The 21475-nt window shown below is 39.0% G+C and overlaps 1 protein-coding gene and 1 long non-coding RNA gene across 7 annotated transcripts in view; one reads left to right on the top strand and one right to left on the bottom strand.

Moving 5' to 3' along the window:
- Positions 1 to 2977, bottom strand: part of NOVA1 (NOVA alternative splicing regulator 1) — a 153537-nt gene extending 150560 nt beyond the window's left edge. Inside the window, exons 1-2 of one of the 6 annotated variants that reach the window (XM_030482574.2) lie at positions 2330 to 2977; positions 356 to 499 (exon numbers count right to left, since the gene is read on the bottom strand). In XM_030482574.2, coding sequence (XP_030338434.1) covers positions 356 to 499; positions 2330 to 2465 — 280 coding nt within the window. In that variant the 5' untranslated portion in view covers positions 2466 to 2977. The remainder of the gene's footprint in view (positions 1 to 355; positions 500 to 2329) is intronic. The other 5 variants (XM_030482575.1, XM_030482579.1, XM_030482578.1 and 2 more) reach the window with 5 other exon arrangements.
- Positions 2978 to 3102: 125 nt separating this feature from the next.
- On the top strand, positions 3103 to 15563 carry LOC115606523. Its single transcript, XR_003990923.1, has 3 exons — positions 3103 to 3346; positions 3957 to 4045; positions 13091 to 15563. It is a non-coding gene; the product is annotated as an uncharacterized LOC115606523 (long non-coding RNA).
- The last annotated feature ends 5912 nt before the right edge of the window (positions 15564 to 21475 follow it).

Raw genomic sequence — 21475 nt, 5'->3', positions numbered from 1 at the left:
AATGTCTGGAAACTTCAAACGAACAATTATTTTTTACACCAGCTGTCAAGTTGGTTCCTTAAAGCTAGATTTTTATTTTTTTTTAACTAAAAACCAAATCAAAGTTAATGAAAATATTCTTCTGCAGAAACACTGTAAGTATCTTTAAATATATTTCAAAGCAGTTAGCACTCAGCCTATTCCATACACCCAGACAAAACATTTATATTCACTGATGCACTCTGTAACATACTTTTCCGAGAAATAATGCTTCCAGCTGCACTGGAAGCATAGTCGTCACTATATGAAACACAATGACACATACATACATCCCTAGGGATTTAAAAATAAAGAATTGGCTAATTTTTGCACCTACCTGGATAAAAATCTTTGGATTTAGACAGCTTGATGGTGGCCCCAGTCTCTTTCTGCAACTGAACAATTGTCTGTCCTCCCTTCCCAATTATAGATCCAGCAGCATAACTAGGTATGAGGACCTTTAGAAAATACTGGCCATCCTCTGAAAAATTGAGATATGCATGGTTAATATGGCTTACAAACTTTGATTTTTCCTCCCCAGACCCACAAATAAACAAAATGTTACATCTCTAAACTCGCACATTTACATCTAACCAGTTGCGTCATTCTACAAGACATGTTTAGACTATGCCTGTGACATTTTAAAATACGTACATATATTCGGAGCAAAATAAAGAATCCACATAGATTCCTTAGTTCTGTAAAAGAATAAAATCCAAAATATATTTCAAAGGTGGATTTTTTTTTCCCCAATGGCAACAACAGCATGCAGAAATGATCGGACCTCTTTTAAAATAAATAAAGCCCTATACGAAAACGTGGCTAGTGACAATTGCAACCTTGCTTGAAAATACTGCAAAAGAAATGCCAAAACTAAAAATGAATGAATTGTAAATTCTAATGGGCTATTTGTTTGTCATTAGCAAACACATGAGAATAGCAATTAGCTATTGCCTGCATTCTTCTTAAGTGAGCAAAACGACTACTCTGCTACCAAATAACCCACCCAAAATGTGGGGGTTTATTCCAAGCATTTCAGACACTGCCAAGAAAACAACTCAACATGGTGTGGATGGAATCACTTGCCTAAGTAATCCTGATGTATTCCTTTAGCACTTCTTAAGCGACAATGATCTCTTTTAAGCTCATTAATTAAAGGACATTAAGAAGAATTTTTCCCAGTTGATCAAAAGCCTAAGTCACTTATTTTAAATACACTTAAAAGGTGACGAGATAGACAATGCCAGTCCTCTACCCACCACTAGCGTTAAAGCACACAATCGGAACAGGAAAAAAATATACAGAATGAATGGAGGGGGGAAAAAAGGATTCCCCATCTGATTCGTCAACCGCACAATCGTCTGTGCCTTCACCCCACTTCTAAATCCAGCTACACTTAAGTCTAAAGACCTTCCGTAACCGGCTCGGAAAAGTGCAAGTCAAATAGGATACGCTGGTTCCCCAGACTTGGGCTTTCCCCCGTCATTAAGGCAACGTCCCGTTGGCATGGATGTAAAGATTATTATCATGAAACCTGTTTCACAAAGTTGCTGGTTTTCTCCCCCTAAGCAGAAGGAACGGTCTCAGTTCACCTTACTTCTCTTACCCGAGACTACAAGCGTCTCGAGAAGTGTCTGTGTGTGACAGACGTGCCCACCCGTATGAACATCGCCGGCTGAACCACGCACAGTCAGACCGCTGCTCTTAATATTGGGCAAATAAATTCACCTCTGCCTCGGTGCATTGTTATGACGACTCCACCGCAAACGGACAGCGGAGGTGCTGGTCCCGTTATAACTCATCTCCTTCAGGAAAGGCAGAATGTTAACTAGCGCGTCCCCGCAGCCGAGCGGCGACCCCCCCGCCGCCAGTCAGCCCTCGCCCCCAGCACGGCGAACACACGCCGCGTACGCGCTGACAATAGAAGCGAGGCCAAGGAGGAGGAAAACGCACGGCAAGGCTGAGATTCAACTTGCGACCCAGAGGATGTGGAAGGAGGGTAGTGCGTTTGCCGTCTCCTTCCAGCTGCCATTTATTTTCGCCCATCGGTAGCCGGGCAAGGGAGATAGCTGGGCTGCAGAAGCCCCTTGTGCTCCCTCCTAGCCTCCGTAGGGTCACGGCTGTGCAGCCCCAGCGTGGATATTAAATAAAAAGAATGGTAGATGCTGAAAACCGACGCCATTTTGATGAATGATAACATTAGAGAAATGGGAATGTTTTTGGGTGGGGGGAAGGGGGGAGACAGGCAGGTAGGGAAGCGGAGAGGTGGGTGGGTTGGGCGGGGGGAGGAGGTGACAGAGAATATACCCACCGCCCGTGTTGGTCCTCTTGGTGCTGCCGGCTTCGGGGGGGGCTTCAAGCGGTCTTTTCCGGGAGTCCGGCGGGTCCAGGTCTATGGGAACCCCGGTGTGGGTCCCGTTCTGCTGGATGGGAGCTGCCGCCATCATGTTTGCTGCTGCTCGGAGGAGAATTGTCTCTTCCCTTCTGTGGTGGGGGGGGCAGGGAGGGAAGGGGGGAGGAGGAGAAGGAGGAAGGGGGAGGAGGAGGAGGAGGAAGAGGGGAGGGGGCTCGTCCCGTTCTCTTGTCCTTTTGGAAAATGTAGAGCTGAGCTCGGGATTGCCGAGGATGCTGCGCGCCTTGTTTATCTGGCACCCGGGGGGAGGGAAGGGAAAGGAGGGAGGGAAGCGGGCAGGACTGGGCTGGAGGAGCAGCTGCAGTGCAGTGTCAGGAGGAGATGAGGAGAAGGGAGACAGGGCAACGAGGGGGGCGAGAGAGGGGAGAGAAAGGGGGAGAGGGGAGGAGGAGGAGGGGAAAGAGTGAAAAGAGTGAGACAGGAGGAGGAGAGGACAGAGTGAGTGGGAGAGGAAAGGAGGGGATAGAGTGAGTGGGAGAGGAGAGGAGGGGAGAGAGAACGAGTGAGACTGAGGCGGCGGGGAGGGAGAGAGAGAGAGAGAGAGGGAGGGAGGGGGAGAAAGAGGGAGGGAGCGAGCGAGTGGTGTCAATGGTGGGCGAGGGAGCGAGTGGGAGATGATTCACGCTGTCCCCGAGCCCAGCTCCGTCCCCGCCTGCCCCAGGGCCGCGCCTGCCGCTGCGGCTCGGCTGCCGCCGCCGCTCCCGGGCTCTCGTGCCCTCCCTCAGTGACAGGCTCGTGCGCACGGGGGTGGGGAGCAGAGCAGAGGGGGGATCTCTGCCCGTGCGGCGCCGCTCCGCTTGCGCCCCAGCAGCACCGCCGGGCGCACGGGCGGCTGCCTGGCTGTGATCACTGACCGGGCCTGGGCGAGGGGCCGCCACCCCCGGCTATACGGCAGAAACCCGAGAGGCAGGAGAGGTTAGAGCCGTGGGAGAGGGTTCAGGCAATAGGCCGGGGAGAGGGGGGGGGGGCAGGCGGGGAGGTGTGGGGGAGGCAAGGCCGGGATAAAAAAGAAGGGCGGGGTTTCCTGCGAAGACAGGCGGCAGATCCGGCCAATCGGAACAAAAGAGAGCGAGGTTGGGATTGAAACGTGTGGCCAATCACGGGTCGCGACTGGAAGAGCCTTTGGGGGGAGGAGGCGGGGGTAGCTTAACCTCTCCGGCGGGGGGCGGCGGGGGCGGCGACGGCGACGGCGGGGAGGGCGTGGGTGGAGGCCGGCTCCATCTCCGGGAGGGTGCCCACCGTGGTGCGACGTCACCTGGGTTACACGCTGCACCTCATAGGTCCGCAGCTGCGCGGGAGGGTGGCTGCGATCGCCCGAGGAGGCGGTGGGGCGGTGGGGACATGTTCTCGCTGGGGCTGGCAGCAGCACCTCAGCGCCGGCCCGGACGGGGCCTTTCCGTGGGCAGTGGGCGATGGGCGGCGGGCGGGGGACAGCGCGGCCGCGCCGGGGGCCTCGGGCGCGCCAGACTGCATCGCGCAGACTTGTAGCGAAAATAATAAAGATCTTATTTTTACACCGTGACAGCCGGGCTAGCAGGAGCTGCGTGACACAGAGCGGCGTTTCTGATGTAAAGATTTCGTAGAAAAAATCAAAGACGTTTCACTGCGACGAAGGTTATTGCTGCTTATAAATCCCAAATTATTCCGGTTGAAGCTTAATACATTGTAAGGTGCAGGAGGGTGGGCGTAGAAGGGCTCAGGGGGATTGTCTGCATGCTATAAAAGCATTTCTACTCGACTCTTTGCTGTTTGACTCATTGCCTTTGAAAACGATTCTCAAACTGATATAACTATAAAGGTTAGTACTAAAGCATCAATTCTGCTCAAAATTTAGAAATGTATGTGGCATCAGACCATGCTCTGTGCTGGATTCATATTGACATGCATATGTGTGGAATGGCTACTGGCTTGATTCCTCTTACTATGCAAGCTTAAAACCTGGCTGTTTTATGGATGAAATCCAGTTTTCATTCTAAGCTCCCTGGGAGACTCAGCCTTAGTTTGAGTAATCACCATTAATACTGCCCCAAACAATTTTTAGTACTTAAAATACAAAATTCATGTATAATGTATAATATAGCACATCACCTCTACTTACGAGTTATAAGCCTGATGCGTAATGCATTATAGGATATTAAAATGTGAACGCTTTAACATCTAAACAGGCTCTTGCCCAAAAGCAGTCACAGATTAAGAACTGATCCAGCACTGTACACAGGAAACTTTCAATGACTTCTTTGGGAATTGTGTCCCAGGAATGCAATATCCAGCTTCCTCACAAGCAGATGAAATAGATGCGGCAGATTCAGTAACAATTTGTTAGCATATATGGTCAGAAAAATGATTGTGTAAAAATGGAAATTTCTTACTCATCATATACCCTTTGTATCTAAGATACTCTGACTCATAATTGCTTAGTTTACTAGCTGAAATAAAATTTTAGGCTTCTGTTACCTTGGCAGTTGCTGACACAATTGTGGTACAGCGAGCTGGGGACTGGTTCTAGCCCTCCCATTTTCTTTACTAAGTTCCAGTTGAAGAGTTTTAATTAGTATTTGAGCGAGAAAGAGCTCAGCATGACTTGAAAATCTCAGGTCCAGTTTGTAGGGTCATCAGTCTTAAAAGGATTCTTTTTATTTATAAACTAAGCAGATGACTTACAGAAAATTTTGAAGGCAAAAATAAAACCCCACAATGTTTGAATGAAGCCATCTTGAGTCAATTTCCGCAGTGGAACTGGATAAATTATAACACTGCTCCCTTTATCTCACTGAATATGTCTCATTCATCTGTAGTAACATTGAATCAAACAATTCTCTGGTTTTAAGACCACATCTGTTTTACTGTGCCCCCTGCACCAATTTTCATTGTGTGGCAGATCTGATTGGATTCAGCACCTGCAAGTCTTCCCTTTGGGAGTTCCAATTATCTTACAAAACATTTACTTGATTGCATTCTTTAAACAAAAGTATTGTTTCATCCTAACAACAGGAATATTAAAGTGTAGAGTAAAAAAGGGTTTTAACGTGATAAGTGGCGTGTGTGTTGTTTGTATATCTATCTTCCATAAGCTTAGAGGAAAAAGTGGTAAGCCTGAAACCTAATTTCCTCAGACTCAGCAGATGTCTGTCCTGCGTTTGTCTGTTTCTTTACTAACAGCTGTTTCACAAGTGCCTCCCCTTGTCTCTACAGAATGCCTTTTTTTTAATAATTTCTCAATATGTTATCTCCCAGTCCCACCAATACAAGCTTTTTCAACTTTTCTGGTACCTATAAGTAGGTTTTTAATAGTTTAATAAACAGGATCATCTTTGAAGAGGTTAGCTAAATCTATATAACTAACATCCTAGCTAGTTTCCTAGTGGCAGTTCTGCTTAACTATGCAAATAGCTGCATATAATAAACATGTCAACAAGTATTGATTTAATATTTATAAAAGTATTATTACAGACATACCTCAGAAGATGCTTATTTCTCCTGATTTCATAATAATTCCACTGCTTGGAACGGTAATAATTGAGCTCCAGGGGGCACATCCCATAACGTGCAGCCCTCTAGTGGTAGAGGTCACGGGGAGTTTAAATCAAGCTGTGGTTTTGTCAGGGGTGGGGGGCAGTGAAATAGCTTTCAGCAAAATGCAAGCAACTGCCCTGCGGTGTATTAGCTGCCTGCATTGTTCATGGTCTGAAGCACAAGGGAAAATAGCTGTGGAGGCCTTGCTCCCTTTCTGTCGTGATTTCTATGGAGAAAGGACCAATGGAAAAATAAAAAGTCTGTATCAGCAGAGTTTTCCTCTTTTTCCAAATCTGTAATCTGTTGCTCAGCTTTTCTTTTTCAGCCAGCTCTAGACTGGCATATCTAACCAGAGAATGTTCAAGCTGTTGTGGGATCTTGATTCCTTTCTGTTTCTTTCAGTCATGTCCTACCAGCTAATGTATTCTATAACTTCAGTAAGAGTTAGTTCGGTGATGGCATGGAATACAAATCCAATTTGTCAGTCTTATTTCTAAAAATGCGCGTGGCTGGTGGAGGTGTGGATGGTAGTGTTCAAACTAATCTCTCCTACAGACATGAAACCTGTGTTTAGAAATGAAAGGGATTAGGAAGAGGCATAAACAAAAGCAATTAAGCATATATTTTAACAAATAGAAATATGAAGAATATCTGAGGTACAGGTCTAGTAAACATCACCTAATCTGATAAAATCCACTTTGTGGAGCAAGACTCAACTTTCTTTTTCCTGTACAGGTGGTGGATATTTCTCCTATGGCTAACAAAATGAACACTTTTTTTCCATTATGGGAAATACGACAAAGCCCAACAATCATTAGATGAAAACCAGGCCCTCTTAAACATTCTGGCTAGGTAAAATAAAATAGATAGGGTCTTTGTCCGAAGTAATGCCGCTGCTATTGGCAGTTTTTCATTACTGAACAATTGCTCTGGTTCCTGGTAAACTTTGGCTCCACTAAAATTACAGTTAGTGATGAACTTAGAAGTCTCTAAGTCTTTAGCTTGCACCTTCTGTTTATGAAACTATTTTCCTCCAGTAATCATTTATCAATGAATGTATTGTTATTATTTATTAAATTATCCAGTTGTTGCTTATTTAAAATACTGCAAAAGTTGTTCTCCAGTAAAAAAAAATTAAGTTTCAGTGGAACTTCTCCAAGGTTGCAGCAATATTCATCTTAGGAAAATCAAACCCCAGGCTTTAAAAAAAAAAGCTAAACACATATTAGACAAAAAAGAGCATGGACAACTGCTGAGCCGTTTTGCATCGTAGACCATTACTGTATAGTAGCTTTCTTTTTCCAAGAAAATGAGGGTAGTAACTTAAAATCGGTAATAATTTGACCATGCTATTTATCATAACATGAATATGTTGGCCAAAACTCTTTTTCTAGTGAAGGAGGGAGAGCATGTGTGTAGGAAATCAATGTCCATTTCTGCTGACTTTGCAGAGGGATCACCCACCTCCTCCTATTCCCACAATATTTGCAAAGGCTTTTTTTTACTTTTCTTTAGGAATACAGAACTGAATTGTTCCCAGTTCTTCATTCCTGAAGATTCCTGTAGATCAGATTTATAAGATGTTCTTGTGTTCTTTATATCTTGGGCTTACCTGAGGACCTATCCAAATCTTAGTGTCAAAACCAAGGCAGCTTTGGGACAAGATCATTTTTAACCCCTCCTGAGGAACTGACTATGTGGATCAGGATCCATGAAACGCCAGTGGCTGGACACTTACTCCCAAAAGGCATCTCCATGGTGATTTTTCTGTACAGTAATTTAAAGACCTTTAATTTCTGAGAATTAAAGATATTGAAGACTTGATTTCAATTGCCTTCCAATAATAATAGTATTATTATGTGGGGGGTTTGGGAGGGGTTGTTTTTTCTGTTGGTTTTTGTTTGTTTTCTTGTTGGTTTTTTAATATAGGAAAATAGATAATTCAAGGATTAAAACTGGTACAAACTAGTAATTACGAGTAATTCCATCGTAATGAAACAATGATGTAACATTGTATGTGAGAAATAGCAGGATCACCTTGTGTACCTCTCAGCACTGTCTTATAAAACATCAGTGAAGCATCTCTTCTGCAAACTGAATTCAGCCATCTATCACTCCAGATGCCTCACAATGTGTTCCTCTAACACTGTGGTGAACAAGGTATTTTTCAAGGAATCAGCATACCTGTTTCCAATCTCTGTTATTATAATTGCTCTAGCAGTATCACTACTTTATATCTCATTTTGTCCACCCACGACCAACTGTCTTATTTATTTGAAATTTTGGCACTTTAGGATAAATGAAATGTAAAAAAAGAGACATTAAGAGCAAAATTATTTTCTGTGATTCTGTTGTCAAGCCTGGTCCCCTTCCTGTGATCTGAAAGACACAGGAAGTCTTTCTTGCAGCACCCCCTAAGTGGTCATAAAGACATTTCTGTTAGAGCTCAGTCATGCTCTCTAAGAGTCTAATACCATTAAGGTTATTCTTATAAGTTAAAACTAGCAAAAACAGGTCCTACTTTTAAACGTAATCTTATGATATAGGGCTTTATTCAGGATTTTTGAAGCCTGGAAGTTTGCTATAGTTCAGCTGACAAATGAGAGTTATTTTAGTGGAGAAGATCAGAAAGCTCAGTGGAAAAGGAATGGAAAAGGTGCAAGTAAACGTGCTGCACAGGGGACAAAGGAAAAATAAGAATGAGGCAGTAAAGGCAAAAAGGTACTGATTTTTCTATGGTAACCAAGATTTATATTAAATTACATAGCAAAATTTGAGTCACTCTGATCATTTTGCTCACTGCCAAAATGTATACTACTTGAGATCATTACAGAAAAAATATCCTAGTAAAATTATAGTAGTAAACTCTCCTACTTTTAGCCACCAACAAACCCTCTTTTCTCCAGTATGATCTGTAATCGATTTTCCAAATAATAAGCTATTCCAGTAAAAGTAATTTTTACAGGTATAATAGTATTATAACGATAGGATTTTTGCCAATGGAAAGGTAATAAAAGTCGTATCTCTAATATTATTGCAATAGTAACAGTTCCTAGTAGAAATCTAGAGATCTTTAAAAATACTTTTTAAAGGCTTACTGTATAGAAATGCCTATGCCAGTAGATTACAAACTAATTTTCAGCACAGTGAAATTTTAGGCAGTAGTTATTACCTTTAAGAATACAAAGTTACGCTGGGAACTTCAACTAATTCTTCCCTAGAGTTTAGCAAATGCCTTAGAGTTTGTTCTTGAAGAAATTATTTTACTTCACCAACAAAAATTAATGATTCCAGTGCTTTATATTTCTACCTGCTTGAAATCAATTACAACAAAATACCCCTGAACTGGAAAGTCTCCTGGTGTGGAAGGGTAAATGTATAAAACTTACTGCCAGGATAAATCGGCCAGAATGATTTGGAATATATCCTCAGTTTGCCATGAAAACATGTGTGTCAGCTGCACACAAAGGCTATCTGGCTCCAGAAAAAGCATGGGGATTAGACATAATGCTGCCTATTTGAGACAAAGGATATTCCTTAGTGCAGTGAGGTTAAAACAGACAGCTCATCAGTAGTACAAGTCAATCTAAATTATTTAGTTACCTTTTTGAGCCAGAAGGAAGTGGTGGCAGATTATTAATTACGTTTGGGGTTTATTCATCTTATTTTGTTTCAGTGAAAGCAGCACTGGAAACATGAAAAGGTACCTGAATATGAAACCACTTTAATCACATATGGAATTACTTTCTTATTTTAACACTAGTTGCAAAATATGACTGATTTTGATTTACATATCAGTAAGATTTATAGCATGAAGTTGCTGTGTACATTTGTAAGTGGGTGCATGACTTTAAATTGAGCCAAAGTGAATGGAACAACTCATAGGCTCAAAATAAAGCATATATTAATCTGCCTTGCTGAATTAATGCTTCATTTGTTTTTCATTTCAATGTGAGAGAGCTGCCTTGCTTCACTATTGCAGACTTCGGCCACCAAATCTTACCCAAGTGTAGAGTAAGTCAATGGGAATCTTTCTGCTGCAGCCCTGGTCACCTTTCTGAATATGAGCACTTTTAAAAATGTTTTTTTTCAGAGAAGTTATGAATTGTCAGAGAAGTTATGAATTGCTTTAAATGTTTCACATACTTACTTTTATTACGTCTAGAAACTTTTTTTTCCCCCCAAAACCATCAGATAGAAGTCCATGGACCTGCTAGATTAAAACAGTTCTGTTGACTTGCAGCCCAGAAAGCCAACCATGTGCTGAGCTGCTTTAAAGCAGCAGATTGAGGGAGGTGATTCTCCCCCTCTACTCTGCTCTCCTGAGCCCCCCTCTGCAGTACTGTGTCCAGCTCTGGGGCCTCCAACACAAGAGGGACATGGATCTGCTCAAGCAGAGGAGGGCCACAAAGATGCTCAGAGGGCTGGAGCACCTCTCCTATGAAGAGAGGCTGAGAGAGCTGGGCCTGTTCAGCCTGGAGAAGAGAAGGCTCAAGGGAGATCTTATAACAGTCTTCCAGTACATAAAGGGGGCCTACAAGAAACCTGGAGAGGGATTGTTTACAAGGGCTTGTGGTGACAGGACAAGGGGGAGTGGTTTTAAGATTTTAATTTATATTAAACATCAGGAAGAAATTCTTCACTATGAGGGTGGTGAGGCAGTGGAAGAGGTTGCCCAGAGAAGCTGTGGCTGTCCCATCCCTGGAAGTGTTCAAGGCTAGGTTGGACAGGGCTTTGGGCAAGCTGGTCTAGTGGAAGGTGTCCCTGCCCATGGCAGAGGGATTGGAACTGGATGGTCTTTAAGGTCCCTTCCAACCCAAACCATTCTATGATTCCAAGGAGGTTTTAGTTATTCAATACAAAATATATACGTGAAAACTAGAGAGAGGAAGGACACTATGTAAAATATATTAACATAAACTTCCAAGCATTCAAGCATTAAGAGAGATTTTCTTCATATTCTAGTGATGGGCATTTAGAGTTTTGTATAGAAATATTTAGGGATATGTAATAGCATATATATAAAGTATTTAGGAATATATAACTTATTTCTAATAAATTATATGTAAACAAAATAAAGGCTGACTTATAATTTAAAATTTGGCTGTTACAAAAGTGAAAACTACATACTTTGCAGTAATTAAAAATCACAAGTTGAGGTGAAATCTTTACATAGCCATTGTTTATATTGATAATAAACAGGCATAAATATGTTATAGAAAGCTACACATTTTATATATTAAAAAACCTGATCATGTTTCCTGTAAATTTTCTGTGAAGTATTTTGTTTGTTATAGTTTAGTCAAGTAGGAAGACTCCTATTTCAAAACTTCTAAATATTTGTGTTCTCCTTGTTCTTATTTTCATTTAGAGGTTTAAGCTGTTTGCTCTATAAAAGAAAGATTTGTATGTTAAAACAGTAAAAATAAAAATACTGCAGAACTGAGTCATTGCAAGTGAGATGAATGCCCATAAAAAAGTACAAATCACAAAAAAACCCCTCAGAAATAGGATCATTGTGTGTATCATCAAGCAATGCTTACAGATTCATCATGGCTCACAACAAAGGTATTTACAAGTGGACCTCCTGTGTCTGTTGCATGCTGTCATTGCTTTGGATTGACTGCTGTTAGATCCCTGTAATCCCAAACCCCGGGATCCTGTCCTACATGTTTACCCCACTTGGTATGCCTGTTAGTAAGTATTCAAAATGGGAATGAACTCTAATCTTTTATGTGTTTATAACAAATGGTTTTAATCCCTTAAAACCCATAATTAACACACTTTTTAAAAAAATAAAGTTTATAAAAAGCTGTGTTCAGTCTTATAGCTTATATTTGCCAGTTTAGCCATGTAAGTTTAGTTAATGCCTGGCATTTCTTAATAAGGTGTCATGGCAGTGATATTACGGAACACATTCATGAATGAGGAGAAGCATAGAGTAACAACAGCCACTGGGCTAAAAATGGTATGTTTATAGTAGAAAGTCTTGGCAACTTTCATATCTGTAATGCAGTTGCAATAGAGAAAATAGAAGAAAATTTCATATTTTACAAGACTGATGTGACAGGTACAGAAATAATATATGATGGCCATTCATTTTTAAGGTTGTGTTGTCATGTAGATATTATGTAGATAAAACTTGCCCAATTAAGAAAAAGTTCATTAAAACTGTCATATCCTATCCCACCTGAGAGCTCATTGTTGCCAACGGATTAAAAATAATGTACTGTAACTAAAATTCCATCTTTTCCATCTTTGCCTTTTGTTTTTTTATCATACAGTATCTGAAATAAACCACATTGATGAGCTCTACCTAAGCAAAGGCAACAACAATGAGAACTTTCTCCATTGGTGAAAGAGAAAGCATAGGGAGACTGACTATTTTAGCTAATAAAATGCTTAAAACTTGATGGAGAAAATGGCCCCTGGATAATACACTTCTAAATAGAATTAGAATATATTCACCTCATCTGGATTTAATGAGTTGGACAGCATTTATTTTCTCCAAATAATGAGACATATTCAGTTCTGTTGAAATTCAACAGCCATAGAAAAGAATTCCTATAAATTGGTAAAGCAAATACAAGGATAGAGCACGGTGTGATTTTTTGCTGACGTGATTATAAATAAGAGAAAATATTTAACATATACATATGTACTGAAAAAACAATGAATACTCAGACTTCGAAACTTGTCACCAAGGTGGTGTGATATTACTTTATTTTTTCTATTTGCATTGAAATATGTATTAATCTCAAGTCTATTTCCGGAGATTTCTCTCTACATTGATAGAGGCCTGTGGATATAACTAATTACAAGCAACCTATTCAGCTGTTATCCCCAGAGCTGGAAACCTGCAAGAGTTAATTGTAAAATACATCGAATTAGCATAACAAAAGTAGTGTAAAACACTGGCTATATAAAATTGATTCTTACTTCGAGAGTGGTGAAAAAAATCACCTATTTAGTGAAAAGTTCTAATCCTCACTCTGATAAGAAATATCATATTTGCAGTTCCTTATACCCAGAAAATATCTTGTGGTAAGTATGATCTTTGTTAAAATCACTGATATTTTCATATTATGATACCTGTTAATAAATATTTATACAACATTAACTCAGATTGGCTTTTCCTCTACAAAGGTTGGTGAGACATAAGGTAGTAATCAACTATCAAGAAAATTACAGATACAGCTGATGTGGTCGGTTAAGTCTTATTTCTTTCAAGGCTGACAAACTCTCATGGGAGCATTAGAGAAACAGGATCACAGAATCATAGAATACCTCAAGTTCAGAGAGAACCCATAAGGATCATTGACTCCAAATCTCTGCTCCTCACAGAACTACCTAAAACTAAACCATATGACTAAGAGCATCACTCAGACATTCCTTGAATGCTGACAGGTTTGGTGCCATGACCACATTGCTGGGGAGCCCGTTGCAGTGAATGACCACCCTCTCAGTGAAGAATCTTTTCCTAATGTCCAGTCTGAACATTCTGTGATGCAGCTTCATTCCATTTACTCCTGTCCTATCACTGGTCACCAGAGAGAGGAGATGAGCACCTCCTGCTCCTTTGCTCCTCTTGAGGAAGTTACAGACTGTGATGAAGTCACCCCTCAGCCTTCTCTTCTCCAAGCTGAACAAACCAAGTGACCTCAGCTGCTCCTCATAAGTCTTGCCTTTCATCGTCTTGGTCACCTTCCTCTGGACACTCTCTAATAGTTGAATATCTTTCTTATATTGAGGATAATAATTGTTGCGGTTTAAACAATGCTATAAATGTGAAATCACTAGAGCTAATTAGTACAGTGCTGTGATACAATGAGGGTGTTTTTTCTTAGGGTCCTAATGGAACAGCTAGCTCCATCTGCATCGAATCTTATTTCTGGAATAATTGTATCGACTTCAGTAGGCTGTGGTTAAGGAAATTGGTCTTCTAGTTATGGAATTGTGTTTTAAATGTAAAAAACTTACAATTTTAGTCTAGTAAAAGTAGTTTCAATACAATCCATTCAATGTTATCAATTTGAGGATGATTTACTCCTGAAACCAAAGGTGATGTGACGAATATGCCAGCCAACCCTGCCAATCAGTAACAAAACCACTTTTAATATCTGTCAGATATTCAGATAACAGACTGGTAAATTAAGAATGCACTACACATAAGAAAAAGTTCACAAAAAATGTTATTCTTTTAGTAGAGCATTATAGTTCCAATCTAACATCATGCACGATCAGTAAAGCTAAATTTCTAAAGCAAAACATGCAGAAGTTAAAATTCTTAAAGCAAAAATATCTTGGCTTAGTTGCACATTTTTCATTTTAAAGTAAATATGTTAACCAAAATGGGACTATAACAAGCTGTACTTTTAAAATTTAGCTAACTGTACATGATGATAGAGTTGTATTTCCAGCCTACTTTACTATGTAGTCTGAACTTACCCCCTATTACTTTGTTGTGGGTTTTTTTAAGATTTTACCATTTTATGAAGGTGTAGCACCTTGTACAACTTTTAACAATTTAAGAAAACACACATAAGATGATGATGCTAGAAAATGAATATGTTAAGGCTTTATTCAATTGTTAGTATCTAACTGTACTAGTGGTAATGTAGGCAGTAATCACATGTAGTCCAGCCAAATTCAAATATACTATTTAATACCATTTTTTGCAGACAGTCAAAACACTGAGGTGCTGCAAAAAGAGTATCTTCTTCTTTTCTTGTGCTTTTCCACAATTTTCTATCCAGGAAAGTTCCAAACAAACTCTATTCAAAATTGAGTATTATGTACAGCGATAAATGTCTGCAAAATATTTTGGTGTCTGTGCTCCCATTTCTACAAAAACATACATTATTGTTAATCATAGTAATCTGAAACGTCATTGTTCTTTAAATACTTGTTTCTTGAGCGGATTTCTCAGATGAAAATAACTTTGCCAACATGTAAAAAATATTGATACCTCAAACTTTTGTATATGTCAAGTCTGACTGAAAATATTGTGTTAATTATCTTTTGGACTGCATGGGTAAATTATTCATTATTATATTGTTATACTGTGGAGGAACTGGGTTGCATTATTTCCGAAGACTATGCATTACTTAAAAATGTTTGAAAGCCATTTCTCTCATCATTACAATTGTCACATTAGTGAAAGAAAACAGTCAGCTTTCCAGGAACATTTTATTTATTTAGAGCCTCTAAGATTTCCCAAGAGAATATGTCATATAATCAAAAATGCTTGGCATAATAGATTCTGCAACACTGCATTACATTCTGTGGAAAGTCATTTATGAAAAAATGAGCTATGCCCATGTTATACAATGTCATCTAGATATCACAATAAAACATATGATGACAGCAGGTATTGGTCATGGAAGTTTGAACTGTATTTTGTTTGATTGTTTTCACTGCTCAATCTGATGAAATTAACATACTATGTAAATCTGGCCATCTGAGAACAGAGTTAAAAACTGTAATTATAGGAATTAAAGAAATATTTCACCTTTATATAGAATATGGTGAACTGCAAAGTTATATTAAAAATCTTTAAGGTTTGAATTGCATTTAAATGTTCAAAACCTTTAAAATAAAAATAGGTCATCTACTAAAATATATGTGTATGTGTATGTGTATGTGTATGTGTATGTATATGTATGTACATGTATGTGTGTTTATACCTGCATACACACAAATAAAACACATGCACATGAATGATGTACACATATCATACATTGTGTGTGTATGTGTATATGTATATATGCGTTTATGCATGTATTCATACATAAAATTACACAGCAATTTTGAGCCCTCTAGTGGTAAGAAACTTGTCAGTTAAGAAACCATTGATCTACATAAGCTTATGCATTCAAAAGACAAGTGTCTAAGCTCTACACCACTATTATGCTTTCATATAGGTTCAGCATGGCTCCCTGCAGTTGGCGTGGGTCTGCAGATAAAGTGTTCATAACAACATATCCACAAATTAATTTGTTTCCAGCATGGTAACTTTTCTGCCTTTTCTTTGTTGAAAATACAGCTCTTGTGTATTCTTTTGACACATTGATGATAATTTATGGTATTTCCTTAAAAAGCAAGAACCCCCTGACATGAATACTGTCAAATAAACATGAAATGTTTTCAAACACAACATCTTCATTCTAAAAGTCACATTTTATACTTCCATAAGTGAGTACTATAGGGGGAGGAGAAGAAAAATCTGCATTTCAGATTGGGAGAAAATTCATCACATATAATAACCTTAGCCATCAAAGAGCTAAGTTTCTAGACTAAGCTGGTTGCTTGCACTGACCCTGCTGTCACTGGAGGTAAATAGGACCAAATGAGTTGCTCCTAAAGGTGCCTGTGAAAGAGCTGTAAGATAGGTGCAAGTTTCTTTCCATTTCTCAAGGAGACCCAGCTAACTAATATAGAACCAATGTTTTCTTTTTTGAAGGCTGAAAAAAAATAATTCTATAAATAGCCTAGATCTGAACGAGATCAAATAACATACAAATAAATACTATTATTTATAGCAACATTTATAGCACTTAATACAAGATAAAAATATAATACTACATATGTATATTATAATAACATACTAATAAATAACATAAATCTCAGGTTAATTTACTACATGGGTGTCCTGGTTTCAGCTGGGATAGAGATAATTTTCTTCCTAGTAGCTGGTGCAGTGCTGTGTTTTGGCTTTAGTCTGAGAACAATGCTGGTAACACACCAGTGTTGCTAAGTAATGCTTACTCTGATCAAGTACTTCCCACTCTCTCATGCTCTGCCAGTGAGGAGGGGCACAAGAAGCAGGGAGGTAGCACAGCCAGGACAGCTGACCTGAACTAGCCAAAGGGATATTCCATACCATAGACTGTTATGTTCGATATATAAACTGGAGGGAGTTGGCCAGCAGGGGCTGATCACTGCTCGGAGGCAGCCTGGATATCAGTCAGCAGGTGGTGAACAATCATACTGTTCATCACTTGTCTTTCATGGGGACCAGGGTTTATTTCTTTGTCTCTCTATTTCCTATTATTATTGCCATTATTATTATTGCTGTATTATTATTTACTTTTATTTCAATTATTAGACAGTTCTTATCTCAACCTATGGGGTTTTACATTTTTTCTGATTCTCCTCCCCATCCCACTGTGAGGAAAGGGTGGGGGGAAGCATGGGAGTGGCTGAGTGATACTTAGTTGTCAGCTGGGCTTAAACCGTGACAATGGGGAAACCATTCTGCAAGATTACTGCTATTTTTGGGCAAACCCCAGAATAACATTCAGAAGTGTTTTGTCCGCTGCAGGATGGATTTGATGGGATCCAGAGATCACACTTGCTTTAATTTTCCTCCTGGTATCGTGTAAATATTTGGTCTGGATGACCATCCATGCCTTAGACCTTATGAATCCTGCAGCTGACCTGTTTATTCAGAGGTTAACAGAGGTTTAATCAGAACCTTGTCCCTGCAGGAACAAGGGAGTGCAACTATCCAGAGTGGTAAGGTTTCTAAGCTCCTTTTACAGGGCAATCTCACTGGGAGGACCTTAACTACAGTATTCATTCCCTCTGTCCACAGTAAAAATCACAGCATCTCAAAAATCTCAAAAGTAGCGATAGTTTAATTGACCAGTGTTTTTAATAGGGATGAATATAAGTGTTTCTGGAATTATTTCATTAAAAAGATAGTATAGTAATTTATGAATGTAACTGGTTATATGCCAAGAGTTTAGGAAATGAAAATTGTGTAAGTCATAAGCAATTAATTCTCATTCAAAATAATACAGCAACAATTTTGCTTCCAGTGTATTAAAGCAATGTAAATATATTGTTATTCTATTGGCTCTTTGCTTGTACTTAATATCTATCAAAATTCCATACATATATTATACAGAAATGGACTCCCAAAGGAATATTTTCATTGGATGTGTGTAAAATTTGCAAAGGTTGATTTTTTCTTTTTTTTTTTTTTTTTCACAAGATTATCTGGGGAAAACACGCAATAGGGAACATAAGTTTTGCGTGTGATAACAGTCTACCCCAGGCAGGTAGTGAGGCATAAGGTCGGAAGCTAGTTCCAGCAAGAGTATAATTATCACAAAGTATGAAAAAGTATAATTATCACAAAACCTGGAGTTGGGCTATACCTTGTAGAAAAAAACTGGTGACTTCATAACAGTGAAAAAAGATTTCTTTGGAGAATAACACTGGACAGTGTTATGTGACTTGCAATATTACGAGAAAAATAAGTTTTACATTAAGGCACTGCACTTTTGTGTAGAAATCCATTTTCTAGTAGAAATAAAATACTCAGGAAACTAGCAAAATTTATCAGTGCTATGCTTGGGATAAACACAATCTTAAATTCATAGTTCACAAAATCAGATGTTATTGCTTAGTTATGAGATGTTTCTAGCAGGAGTATGTGATGTCTGGATAAAAGTGTTTGTAGACAAAATAATCTTAATTTTCTCCAAGAAGGCATAGCAGTTGCTTTCACATGGTTAGAATATATTGATGAGGAGGTCATATTGGGTGCTTAAACTATCAGGAGTTCTTGGTTCAAAAAGATTATTGAATGGTAGCCTGATGAAAGCAGAAATTAAATGTAAATACTAATAGTGTGAAGTCATCAAATCAAGTAGTACTTCCAGATTGCTCTTCTGCAGCTGACATCACTATCATCCTTCCTGCAACTTGCAAGTATTGCATCAGGTCTACAATAGACCAAGATACCATCATTGATGTGTCATGGGGGACAAGAATCTCCCTGTGTGGACAATCACATCTCATGGGCCACCCAAAATAAAATAGTTTAAACATCTTAAATAGCTAACTTTAAAAACTGCCACTAGATAACCGTGGTTGAGAGTATAAACAAACTGGACACTAGAGAAAAAGACAAAGACTTACAAAAATTCTATTTTCGTCTCCAGCCTTTAATACGTACCATGTACCTTATGAAGTTTCAGTCACATATTTAAAAGATGTATTCAGGGCCACAGCTAAACAAAGCTCTCCACACAAGGTTGAATAATAAGGCTGAGAAAGGGCAGTCTGTTAAGACTTCCTGTGGCCCTATGTTACTTAGGTAACAGGTGCTTGGGTAGATCTTCAAAAATATCCCCCTTTTTCTCCCTTTGTTTGGAAATGTATAAAGAGACCAGAATGCAATTGAGCAATAGACTGCTATTTGATGTCATAACTGTTGTCCAACAAGGCTAGCAAGGTAACAACGGAAACGTAATTTTTTATGAGGTAGGACATAAGTTTCATAGACCCTCTACAGCAACTGCTATTAAATGGGGTCAGGATTTGATCTGAAGGAGGACTTGAACTGAATACATTTCAAAGAGATTGTCAATATGCTTTTCTTTTATAGGAACTTACATAGTAGTATGAAGACTCATAATAAATATAAAACATCTCGCTTCATGTTCCAAAACAATTGCTGTCTAGGATTAGCAGAGGATTCCTTTGTGAATATTGCCTTATTATAAGCCAGCTGCACCTTCCTGAAGACACTGGTTCTTCCTTATCAGCAGCTGGATAGTAGTTTTGGTGAACTGCTGATCAGTTCTTCTATTTCAATTTCTGCATATTTCACTAAGGGCCAGGAGAGACCATCTAAGGTTCAAAATGAAAATGAGGAAAAAGTTCCCAGACAAAAAGGTGCTGAATTCCTCTGTCACATCTATAGATTTCTTTCTTTGTCATCCGAGAACTGAGTTGTCAGAGTTTTTTTTAAGAAACCTTTTTGTAGTTTACTTGTAGACATGCAGTAGTAATCCTGTCACAACAGCTGGAGGGCTTATAAAAAGATACTTGAAAAACCTTATCACTAAGAAAGAAACAGCAGAGAACAACTTGTGTAATATAGTCTTTAAATATTTTTGCTTACCTTCTTATTAAAATCAGTCTATATGTACATGGTTATTCCCAATGATGCAGATTATTTATCCATTTGCTTTATACGTTTTAATGTTTTATATATGCCAAAAAGATAATTAGATCATTTAGCCTGACATCACAACTCATCATTTTGCACTTTATTTTATCAGACTAAGACAAGAGGCCTCACAGATGTATTTGAATAAAAAGTTAGAACGCATGCAGCTTCCTTAATGAAAAATAATCAATTATGCTAGATATAGCTAGGTGAACTGTATTGTTGATTAGAAGGAAAATGAAACTCCACATTGTTCTGCAAAGCAAGCTGGGAAGAAATTTTTGCAAACTGAAACCAAGACAACAATGAATTTCAGTTCTTTCTCACAGCATGGTATCTGTGGTCTTTTGTCTACCATCACCCATTCTGTGCCCTAGAGGAGAGGAAAAATTCTGTAACCACAATACATTACTGCAGATATACATCAAGTGAAATAAAACCATCTTTACTTTACAGGCAGTTATTTTAAGGCCTAAATCATGAGATATTATGATACATACTGCCCTGCTCTGAGGTGCAAAGATGAGAATGTGGAGAGCAATCCAGTGTTCTATAACTTTACAGTTCTCTGCTTTTCCTCCCAAAACCAAAATTATGAGGGGACTGAGCCTCATCCTTACAGACCAGAAAGAACACCATAATTATTCAGTGTGGGCCTCTATACTCCCCACTGAATGTCTTCCACAAGTTAGATGAAAGGGCATCTAATTTTTTTTTAAAAGAACCGTGACCCTTTCAGGTCTCCTAATAATTTTGTGTATTATTTCTAGAAGAATTACCTTAATTTTGATTCCCAGTAATTAGCTCATGTTCCATTTCTGACAGCAAGATCAAAAAGCTCTGTGCTGTCAAATATAATTCCTGCATTTAGATACTTACACTTGTTTACAGAATCATAGAATCATAGAATGGTTTGAGTTGGAAGGGACCTTAAAGATCATCTAGTTCCAATTCCCCTGCCATGGGCAGGGACATCATTATCTACCCATTACATTCTCTACCCATTTCTTAAACTTCCCTCCAGTATACCAGATAAATTTATTCACTTACACGTCACACCATAATGCAAGATTCTCAGCTATTTGATACTGGATTTGGGGTGGTTTGTTTTTTTTTGGCATATCCTCTCCAGCATTTCCCAGCTTCATTCCTCTCTATTATCCATTCAAACATTTTGCTGGCCCTCTTTTCACAGAAGCAGAGAAAGCTCAGATTAAGGATGTAACCTAAGATAATACTTAAAATCTAGTTTTAGTCATTGACTTTTTAAGACAGCTTATGCTATTCTGTAGACATAAACTGCTTTCTTGAATTCAAAATGTATTCCTACGCACTTGGCTGTATTAAATCAATTTTTCTGGATTCTAACCATTTAAATCAGTTGATATAGATTACCATAATCGTAATCCATCCCATATTTTTTAACAGCCTACTAATCTTTAGATAATTCTCAAATGGTATACAATATTCACTGATAAAGCTAGGTACTTTTTAACAACTTTTGTACATTTCACCCCCTGTTCCCAGTTTCCTGGTGGAAATAAGAATTATCATGTAGCAAACCT

Source organism: Strigops habroptila, chromosome 4 (genome assembly GCF_004027225.2).
Source record: "Strigops habroptila isolate Jane chromosome 4, bStrHab1.2.pri, whole genome shotgun sequence".
Lineage (NCBI taxonomy): Eukaryota > Metazoa > Chordata > Aves > Psittaciformes > Psittacidae > Strigops > Strigops habroptila.
This window is presented reverse-complemented; position numbering and strand designations above follow the sequence as displayed.